Consider the following 11,126-nt stretch of genomic DNA (forward strand, 5'->3'; position numbering starts at 1 on the left):
AACGCAGTATTTCACTATTTCTCCCTATTTTCCATTTATTTGCATCTTCTCTATCTTTTATCTGAAGTCCTTTATTTTATCTTTAACTACTTAGTTGCACTTTTACCGTTTATGTTCCTGCCGCAGCTCCATCCTTTGACCACTTTTGTAATTGTACCTCTTAATTTCATCTACTGTGTGTCTCCTGGGACAGCCATCGCGAACTCACTGCGAGCAAACACTTCCTCTTTGGAAACTTTGGAATCTGAGAGGCCTTGACCCCTTAAAAAAGAAAAAGAAAATTGTAAAGCCACACAACCAAGGAACTAGAAGGAAACAATTATTCAAAAAATTATTCAGACAGCTTACTTTATCTTCAGTCTTAAGGACCTGTGTCATCAAAATCAAAGGAGATTTTATACATAATAACTATCTATAGTGACTGTGAACCAATGATTGAGAAACTTCAAAAACAATTATATCAGATTAATTTCTCACATCTAAAATAAAATTGATGGCCCGCATTTCTAATCCCTGCTACAGTATAGCTACACCAATTGAGAGTATGGCTGCCTAGCTCCTTGTCCTAGCTTCATATGTATGGGCTGTTCATTCTACATCTAGCTCATATTTTTGTCCATGTTACCTAATTTAAAAAAAGTTCATGTTCTGTAACCAGTGATGTTCATGTAAGTGCCTGTTTTTATGTTAAAACCTGTCATGTTATCCCTCACCACTTGCCCTAAACACTATCCTATCTTGTGTGATGCACATGTTTATGTATTGTACTATTTAATGTAGCTTAGTGTGTGTATGTGTTAATGTATTTCTCATCTGACGTGGTATGTATATGTTCCTACTGATTTTTTTATTAGCCATATCTCATTATTTTATCTCCAGCAACGTGACAGGGAGGTTGAGTCAGTGTCTTGGACTTCAGATGAGAGCTGCTGTTGTTCCAGGTTGAAGTGTGACATCCTGGTTAACCACATAACATTGATTGAGGAGGTGTATTATGGAGCAATGTGACACCACCTTAATATTTTACTTTTTTAAAGAGTAATAAGTAACTAGTAATATATTACACTTTCTGAGTAACTTGCCCAACACTGGGCTCTAATAAACATACAGAGCAGATGTTGATGGCTCCTATCAGACAGTAAGTCTTTGATCCACCTGCAGGTGGATGGTACATTCAGCTGGGAGAGCTTGTTCTGTAGCAGAGCCATGATGTGTTGAAGGTGGAGCCGAAATCCACTAACTGGTTCCTTCTTCATGGTCCTGATGAGTCCAGGTGTTGAATGATGACGTGAAGGGTTATGTTTAATGCATCATCTACAGACCTGTTGGCGATGGATTAAAGGTGAGACCACAAGGCGCTGAAAAGATTTCATTACCACAGAGGTCAGGGTGACGGGTCACACACAAAGCGTTTGGTTTGCTGCTGTCAGACTGCTGGAAACCCAATATTTTAAAATACAGGATGTTGTAAACTTCTGAATCCAGTCAATAAGAAAAAGACTTTAGGACACATAAAGATCCTCGCAGATGCAGAACACCCACTCTAACACAAAAACAGCCACACAAAACACAGGTTAGGAAAAAATATATAATTATGTTATGTTTAGGGTTTTGCAAGAAGAATATGAAAGTATTCTTGCATGAGGTCAATGCAAGTTCCCTTCCAGTTACTGTTGCTCTTCACATGACTTAACTTCCTCTTTCAAAATCAAATCTCCTCACAGAGTCAGCAGATTATCAGGAAGAGGAAAGGGACAGCTGGCTGTGAACTGATGTCCTCACTGTGTTTCTGAAGACTTCCTTTAGTGAGAAGCAGATTAACTTTGTGCTTGTTGGAGTTTCTACAGGAAGATGAAGATGTTTGTGGTGTTTGTGATCCTCGTGCACGGTAAGATAACCTTCCTCCCTCTGATCTGATCATCACCTCAGTCCAACGTCACCTCTTTAATCTGTGGTTTCTTTTGTCTTCACTTTATCAGTCTGTTTCTGCTCCCAGTACTTTCCTCTAGTACACTTTAATGTAGTACACCGAGTACACTAATACCTGTGTAGTGCATGAATTTGGACAGGGTGATCTAAATTTTTCTAAATCTTGTCAAATCCATGTACCTCTCTGTCAGTTGAGTGGAACAGAAGACACGGGTGAATATTCATATATTGTCTTGGAACCCAAAGGATTTGTTGTTTTGAGGTCATCAAAATAAAGTTGTATTTGAAGAGCACCAGGGTACATATTAAACAACAGGTGTGAGGAGAACTGAGCCATCACAGTAATCACGCATCTTGTCATCAGTGCTCTTCTTATTCTGTAGAAAGAGGTCCTGCATTTCCTTATTGTTTGAATAGAAACGTTAAAGTTTCAATGACAGATATGTACTGACGTGTCTGCTGCCAAAGTCTGTTAAATCTGACCATAATTTCTTCCGGTATCAGACCTGTGACCCAGGAAAATTTCATTTGAGATTGAACTCACCCCAGGTCTGCAGCCCTGGAGACAGAAAGCACACCAACAGCAGTATGAACCCTGCAGAGGGGCTGTCACACTGCCTTGTCTTTGATTCCTTAAAAGCTGCGGTTAGAACACACTAACTCTCGTTAACTTTGGGCTGCTTGTACCTGGCTAATTAGAGTAATGAGCTAAATTAAAGATAAAAAACCTATATGCCGACAGCGATACCTGTAAAATATTGTTAACACATAAAAAAATGCAAGAATTTCACTCACCATTGGAGCACGGACTTCCTGGAGGTTCTCTCTCCAATAAACCGCGCAGCCTGCCATTATTCATCCGGTATCTGCATGTCAGAAATATCCAAAAGGTCCCAACAGGCTGAGCCTCAAAAAAAAATTTAATTGCCATTAATTGCACGATTTTCTTGCGATTAAACGTAATTAATCACACTGTTATGTGCAAAATTGAATAATGAATTCACACACACTTTTGATTTAAATGTACTGCTATATACACAAAAGTGCAGTAACATGTGGTTTGCAAACACTTTAAACAAATAAGGTGCTTTTTACCAGCAGTATTCCCTTTACACAGTAGCAATAAAATATGTCTTGTAAATCTAAACTTAAACTTAATGTAATCAAATCAAATATTAAACCAAAGTTATTTGCCACTGCCTAGGAATTACCTTTTATCTAGCTTGTTAAAACAAGCTACCGTCAGAGTCCAGTTGTCTTGGGATTTTTTCTGAGCAGGTATCAGCAGAAACATTTTTCTTTTATCGGGGAGCAGCAGAAACAGTCTGTGTTCAGTAGCAAGTGTCCCTGTTACAGTGAGATGAAGTGGTCCAGCACAAGGTGTACTGGGTGCATTCCCGTGAAACGCCCGTGCTCGCCTCACGCACACGCCCGCCTGCTGCCAAAGTTGAATAGTCTTGAACGTTTTGTACACGACACGCAGCACAAATCATTGGAAGAGAGACTGATCCTCGCTGTTTGCGAGTTTCCAGAATCTAAATAGTTATCAGGACATCAACAGGAGGGAATTCACAAGGCAGAGCATCCCCCCAAAACTAAATGCAGGCCTATCAGGTAAAGTTAGCGTATGTGTAATTTTAATTTAAGTTAAAAAGGCTACGGCTGTATAGTGCACAGAAGCCGTTGCCTTGGTTTCTATCCATAGAGCACCTGCCGTCTCCCTTTCTCTTCACCTGAGAGAACCTGCCGAAGCCTCTCCGCTGCTTGTTTAGGAGGGTTATTTGCTGCCCTAAAAAAAAAGAAATCATCCCCCTCACAGTTGTCACAAAGGACAAAATTAGCTATATACACTAAAACGATTAGAACCAGGCTGTGAACATATTTTAGTCTGCTATTGGGCATTTTAACATGGGGGTCAATGAAGATGGACTCCTTTCTGCAGCCTGCCTCAAGTGATCACTTGATGAATTGCAGTTTTTGTTACTTCCGGGTTGGCCTCAGCCCGGAAACCAGAAGGTTGCTGTTTGGTCTTGGCAAAGCAATGGACTTTGGCCGCCACGGGCGTGCTGTTTACTGAACACTCTCAAGCTTCACAGCATAGTATCATCACCATGTTAAGGCTTTTCTGGGACAGTTTTGACATTGATATTGCCAACATATCACAGCATGAAGCATGGCACTATAACTTCCAGTGAAAGATGGCATATGGATGTGTATTCATTTGTACAATGTGTAATCATTGATAGGATAAGACATACAGCAAAAATTTGAAAGAGTTCATTAAAGTGCGCAGTGTGTAAATCGCCAAATGTGACAATTAAATCCAAAATGGCAGACTTCCCGTTGGTTGTTGACCCTCCTGGCATGTGTTCAAAGTTCAAACAATGAGATGTACTGTGAGAAAAATTTCCTTACTTCACTATTGGATTTAACATACTGTGACCAGGATTTGAAGCCTTAATTTGAACTTATCCACTGTACTACTGAGATAGACTGGTTAAATACTGATGGCACACCACTGTTTAGCTTATATATTTTATTTGAGGTCCAATCCACTGTCGAATAAAATATGTAGAGCTATCAACTATTTTAAAGAAACACTGACAATCACATGACATTGATTGCTTTTAGAAAGACAAAGATACAAATTAAAAACGCCAAGATGTACAATTTGAAGTTGAAACAAAGTTTCTAGGACAAGCGCTGCAGGAGAAGAGCGAAGATAACAAGAGTAATAAAACTAATTAAAATAGCCTAAAAAAAGTCTGGGTAACTGGTGGAGCCAATGGGCTGGCACTAGCTGTCACTTGGGTGGGCCCTGACCACAGAAGCCCTCCCATGGCTATGGGCCTGCATAGTGCTAACAGCACTCAGTCTCTCTCACCTTGAAGTTTGTTGCCCACTTATCGTTGATGACCATACAGAGCCCACCCTAATTGACTTCTGGGATTTCTTTGCGTCTCTGTCAAAGCATCTAATGTAAAACCATCCACTGCTTGTTTGTGCATCTTAGTCACACTCTCTGTGGTAAACCATTGTAAAAATGATTTGTAGACAAATACAAAGTGATCCACAAACACAGATTTGACACTTGAATTCTGAGCTTTTCACAGAATTTGTACGAATGTCTTAGAACAGTGGTTTGAAAATAAACGGGTGGCGACATCCATCATTATGTCCCTGAGCAAGACACTTAACCCCTACTTGCTCCAGAGGCGTGCAACCTCTGACAGATAATGACCCCAAAAAATTGCTTTGGATAAAAGCATCAGCTAAATGACATCTAATCTTCAAAATCAAAATACAAGTTAGTGTGGTAATTTGAGTTTGCAAATTGTTGATTTTTTTTTTTAACACAGAAAGAGTAGTGTCAGAATTCTGTGAAAAATTGCAAAACAGTCTACCAGTAGAACATGACCCTCACATGCAGACAAATCATTTTGCATGGATTCAAGTTCTGGTTTCAGAAAACTACAGGTCGATGATTCCTATTTGTAGATCATGATTTATGTTTACAGATTGGAAAATATGTTTGTGACTCATAGTTATCTGTGTGACCTCACAGTTTCCCAGCATGCCTCAGCTGTGGAGCTGTATGAGGGGGAGGAGTTTGTCCTGCTGCCCTGTGAGTTTCTCACCTTTGACCTGGACGACCCCACAGCGGTGTGGAGCCGCTACGATCTTGATCCTCCAACCGTCCACCAGCGTCAGCAGGAAGGTGATGAACTTAAAGACCAAAACCAGCTTTACAGCGGCCGAACATCCATGATGACTGACGCTCTGGAAACTGGAGACCTCAGCCTTAACCTAACAAAACTCCAGCTCTCCGACAGCGGCAGCTACACCTGCACCGTCAGAGCAGCAGGAGGACAATGGAGAGTGACAGAGATACAGCTGCAGGTCAAAGGTCAGCAACAAACCCTAACAGCTGCTGTAGATACAGGTCAGAGGTCAGAGGTCATGTTCTTTATGTTTCTGGTTCCCACAGAACGATTTCCATCCTGGGCCAAAGTTCTCCTGGTTCTCCTGGTTCTCCTGGTTGCTGCTGGGTGTCTTTTGGTACATTTCCGGCAGTATTTCATGTCAGGTATGTTATTACTACTACATTTAAAACAACTGAACCCCTGTGACAGTGGAATCTGTAGATGTAGAAAACATTCTCAGTTGCATCAGTGATATTGAATTAGATTAGATTAAACCACACCCACGTCAATGTGATGACAGCCTCAATGTATGACAGCTACATTAGCTTGGAAAAAGCTTGGAAGAGTTAGTTATTTTCACTATTTATTATTTATTTAGTGTGAGAGCTGTAGTAGCTCTTTATTACTGTGAGAGCTGTAGTAGCTCTTTATTACTGTGAGAGCTGTAGTAGCTCTTTATTACTGTGAGAGCTGTAGCTCTCACACTTTCGTTCTCTTCCCTCTTTATTATTTACAGTATTTATTTACACTGGTGTGCCAGGAATGTTTGGTCATTGAGCGCCCTCTGTTGGTGCTTTAGAGGCATTTCATGTACATGAAAACCACAGCAAATAGAGAAAGTCAAAATCAGCAGTGTACCAGTGTGTCTGAGCAGCGCTGTGGTTAAGTGCTTTCCCTGCCATCCTCAAGGTTGGTGGTTCAAATCCAGGGAATGGCATGTTGACTTCAACACTCAACTGAAGAAGGTTCTGTGAATACATTTCATTATTGACGGCCTTAATGTTCTTGAAAACTTACAAAACTTTGAACACACACCAAGAGGGTCAAAAACCAAAACGAAGAAAGTGGCGATTTACACACTCGGCACTTAAACTTATCCTAGGAATTAGTTTAGTCTAGAAATTTTTGCTGTGCAATCTTATCCCATCAATGATCACATGTTGTACAAATGGTGAGTTTTGGTTGACCGGGGAAGTCCGTGGTGTAGAGTGGAATTTCAGTGATTCGCCACAAAGCAGGAAGTTGTTGAAACTACATGCTCACATCTGTACCAAATTTGACAGTCCCACATTTATACATCCATATGCCAACATTCACTCACAGTCATATTGCTATATGTCACGCTGTCTGAGCAGGGCCCAGTGAGAGGAGCTGGTTAGCTCGGTGTGCAGCCTGTCGCCTGCAGCTCTTTATCTAACAGCTCAATGTGGCTTCTCCGGACTCTTTTCTTCTTGTTTTGTAGATGCGTTGATGATAGTGTCAGTGCTAATCTCATTGACAAACACATAGCATTTCCTGACTACTTCAAAGTAAAAGTCAATAAGTGTTTCACCAGTTAAATGCTTTTAATGTGAAGCTGCAGCAGCAGGAAATGTTCGCTTTGCATTAGCAGCAACTTAATACTGCAGTTTTCCACTTGGTAATACTGCAGATTTGTAAATACTGCAGTACTTTGATCAGTGGGCCACAGGCTCAGTCAGCACTGTGTTACCTCATTAGACGATAGACAGTGACTGAACAGACATTTATTTAATGAAAACCTTCAGATTCTAACTTTAATAAAGATTTGATTGAGTCCATCTGACAATAATACTCAGTGATTTAATAAACAGTCAGTTGTGCTGTTGATTGTAGAGACACCAAAGACAACACTGTCTCTGTTAGATGGAACAATGGGACATATTACAGACTTCCTGCTGCTGTCTGTACAGCTGATGTTGTGCTTTGTTGTCCTCTCAGTGTACCAGGTGGAGGTGGAGGAGGGGGTGGAGTCTGTCCTGCTGCCCTGCAAAACCACAGTTCACCTGCCTGAAGACGTAACAGTGGAGTGGAGGGACAGTTCAGTCTTCAACAGGAAGGTCCACGTATATAAGAACGGCTCTGACCAGCTTGAAGAACAGGACGATCTTTACAGAGACCGAACAGAGATGAAGAGAAACCTGCTGAGACCTGGAGACCTCAGTCTGACCCTGAAATACCCCAAAGGCAGAGACAGTAACACCTACACCTGCACCGTCTACAGCAGGGAGAGACACATCCTGATGGAGAAACAAGTGGAGCTCGAAGTCAAAGGTCAGTGGTGTAGATACAGGTGAGAGACATATATTGATCAGCTACAACATTTCACATTCACAATGTATCAGTCAAAAGAGGAAATGACATCATACTAGGAAACCAGAATAATCCAGGAGATCATTTCCATGGATGGAAAGAATGAGATCAATAAGTTATTGATTTCCAGTATTGATCAAGAAGAAAGCTGAAAGAAACCAAATGTGTACTCAGAACAAAGAAATGCAGCTTTAATAGTTTGGATCAATGAAAGATTGATGCTCAGTTCTCTTCACATCATGTTGAAGCCGTTTGGAAAGAAAAGTGGGCTCAGAGTCGGCAGAAGAAAAGGCCAAATATTGATGAAGCAGGAAGAGCAGTTTGGGATCAGATCCAGATCAGATGTTTGTGTGTCTCGGTGTTCTGGACTGATGTTGAACACGTGGAGCTGAGATTCATTTACAGAACAGAGATGAAAACATTTGAAAGCTTCTTCTCTTCAAAGTTCAGCTTTAGATCCAGAAATGTAAAAGTCCAGCGGCTCAACACTGACAGGAGACATTACTGTGAAGCAGCACATGGACAAAACAATCCCAGCAGCATCAAGACTCTGATCATCTCCAACAGCTTCCTGTGTTTCTGTCCCCTGTTAGCTGCTGCTCTCATCTGCTTCTGTCAATAAAGTTATTCAAACTGCTGCTGCTGTCTGTGCAGCTCATGTTCTGCTTTGTTGTCCTCTCAGTCTGTCAGGTGGAGGTGGAGGAGGGGGCGGAGTCTGTCCTGCTGCCCTTCAAGACCACAGTTCACCTCCCTGAGGACATTAGAGTGAGGTGGAGACACTTTGAACCCCAAGCCAAAAAGACAGTCCACGTGTATCAGAACGGCTCTGACCAGCCTGACCAACAGGACCAGGTTTACAAAAACCGAACAGAGATGAAGGAACACCTGCTGAGAACTGGAGACCTCAGTCTGACCCTGAAATCCCCCACAGTAAGAGACAGAGGACGATACAGGTGCAATGTCTTCAACAGTGACGGAAACATCCAGAGAGGGAAAACTGTTCATCTCAGGGTCAAAGGTCAGTATGCAGACTGAGGTCAGACCTCCCACTGCATGAAAAGCGTGATTTTGGTCCCTGTAAACTGCCTTGACTCCCACTAGTCCTTGGCAGTTATTGTCCTGGCTTTATCAGTTTCACAAAGGGCAAACCAGGCTCAGGAGGAGCGACTATGTCAAGCCAGGTGTAAGTAATTGAGATAAATGTGCTTCAACAGATTTCTTCACGAGACCACATAGTCGCTCACAGATTCATTGATGCTGAAATGGAAAAGACGTGTGCAGCATACTTTACAGCAAAGGAAGGTTAACGATGACAAAAAGTAACAAGGGCACAGCAAACAATAGAGGGGCGACTGATGAAGTAAGTAGCTAAACATATCACTGCTCTTAACTGAAACTGTCAAAATTATAATAATAATTATATAATTATATATGTTACAACGTTATGTCATACATTAAAAGTGAGCAGTGGATGTAAATATGACACTCAGCAAATGTATTAATTACAACAATAGCCTAATCAACATAATAACAATTCAACTGTAATTATGTAGCGCCAATTCACAGCAAATACAATAAAAACACAAATCTCCTTTAATGGTATTTCCACATCTATAAGTTACCTATGTAAGCCTATCGAAAAACTAACTGTGTTGAAAAGTGGTGGGGACATAAGGGCTTAGATTATGGGCGTGACAATACACTTGACTCACGAGATGTGATGATGCACAATTCTGTGTTCATGGGAACAAGATGAGAAAAATATTTTAACACTATTTTGTGTTAACATATAAGTGTTTTACAAACTGTCAGATGTCTGAACTGCACACACTTGATAATTATTGACAAAATAAAATATCACCAAAAACCCCAGCAGGACTTGGACCTAGATATGGAGATAAAATAGATTCTGAGGAAAATGACTTTGCTAGAAAGAGAAGTGATCACTGCAATGCACACTGTAAGCATGACTGTAACACAATGCATTAATCATTGCTCTCCCAAGCTGGTACATCTGGAAATGATACATGTGCCACAGAAATTTCATACATGTAGGTGAAACTTTGTCTGGGGGCTGCTCTATAGGGGGCACTAGCGAGCCATTGTGTCACGCCCATGTGCGAAACCAATAAAATACAAAAAATGTTGCCGCGTCTGAATTATGTGTAACATTTGCTGAGTTTTCGAGTATGTTTAGGCCCCCAAAATTGAGGTTACTTTGCAGGGAAAAAAATCCCTTCCGTTTCAATAGGGATCTTGCACGTTTAGTGCTCAGGCCCTAATAAAGTAATAAAGTATAAACCATGTTTCACAGAGCCGTGCTGATGAATTCATGATGAATGATGAGTTCTAAAGTCTCACAACCTGGAGGAAAAAATACATTTCACTGAAAAATACTGTTGATACGATTGACCAACAATGAATCCGAACCAAAAAATCTTACCTGCTTCCTACTCAATCATCACCGGGCAAAACTCTTAAAGTCTGTCGCACCAGCAACTGGTTGACTGTACGTGAAGTTTCATTCACGAAGTTCCTGCGTGAATGATGTTGCAGCTGTGATTTCTCACAGTGGGTCTTACAAACAGCTGGAAAACAACCTTTGGTATTATAAATAAATAGCATAGCCACAGTACAAAAAAAATAAAATAAAACATCACAGTAAAAGTTTGCTACTTACACTCAATGGCCTCATGATCCACACCGTCTGAATTAGGAGCCCAAATGGATGTGACCACCTCATTATAAGGTGAGCAGTCTGTGAAAACAAAAGTAAAGTACGGTCAAGGACAATCAAAATAACTTTTTACTTTTATACAGTAGAATGCATGCCTATTCTGTAAATCTTACATAATAATCAGCATAATGGTACTTTTGATTTCCCTCAGAGTTGTGCAGGAGACTTCCTATGAAAGGCCCATTTTGTGAAAAAACTTTCTCTGATTTTGGCTGGTTTTAGCTGTTCGCCCGTCTTGTCTTCTTGTTCTTCCACACTGGAGCAGTTGTGGATTTAAGAACAGCCGCCCCCATTTCAACATTCTGGCTTTCAGTGCAGAAAACTGCTGACACATCGGTCTCTGCAAACAATTTTACAGGAGGTCAAAACCAGCGTTATGTAAAACAAGATTCATCCACTCACATTCATTCCAGTTCGCAGCCTGC

At 41.0% G+C, this 11,126-nt stretch overlaps 1 protein-coding gene across 1 annotated transcript; it reads left to right on the forward strand.

The window, feature by feature from the left end:
* Positions 1 to 1,753: 1,753 nt before the first annotated feature.
* Positions 1,754 to 9,359, forward strand: LOC123967202. The gene is made up of 5 exons (XM_046043238.1): positions 1,754 to 1,888; positions 5,495 to 5,836; positions 5,918 to 6,016; positions 7,593 to 7,925; positions 8,647 to 9,359. Exons 1-5 carry the CDS (start codon positions 1,852 to 1,854, stop codon positions 8,997 to 8,999), a joined length of 1,164 nt encoding a protein of 387 aa, XP_045899194.1. The 5' UTR covers positions 1,754 to 1,851; the 3' UTR covers positions 9,000 to 9,359.
* Positions 9,360 to 11,126: the final 1,767 nt, after the last annotated feature.

Source organism: Micropterus dolomieu, unplaced genomic scaffold (genome assembly GCF_021292245.1).
Source record: "Micropterus dolomieu isolate WLL.071019.BEF.003 ecotype Adirondacks unplaced genomic scaffold, ASM2129224v1 scaffold_141, whole genome shotgun sequence".
NCBI lineage: Eukaryota > Metazoa > Chordata > Actinopteri > Centrarchiformes > Centrarchidae > Micropterus > Micropterus dolomieu.

Excerpts from the sequence above, each read along its gene's own strand:
- LOC123967202 (XM_046043238.1), top strand. The coding sequence starts at position 1,852 with ATGAAGATGTTTGTGGTGTTTGTGATCCTCGTGCACG. Across the intron at positions 1,889-5,494 it reads GTTTGTGATCCTCGTGCACG|TTTCCCAGCATGCCTCAGCT; the intron begins GTAAGATAACCT and ends GTGACCTCACAG. Across the intron at positions 6,017-7,592 it reads CCGGCAGTATTTCATGTCAG|TGTACCAGGTGGAGGTGGAG; the intron begins GTATGTTATTAC and ends TTGTCCTCTCAG.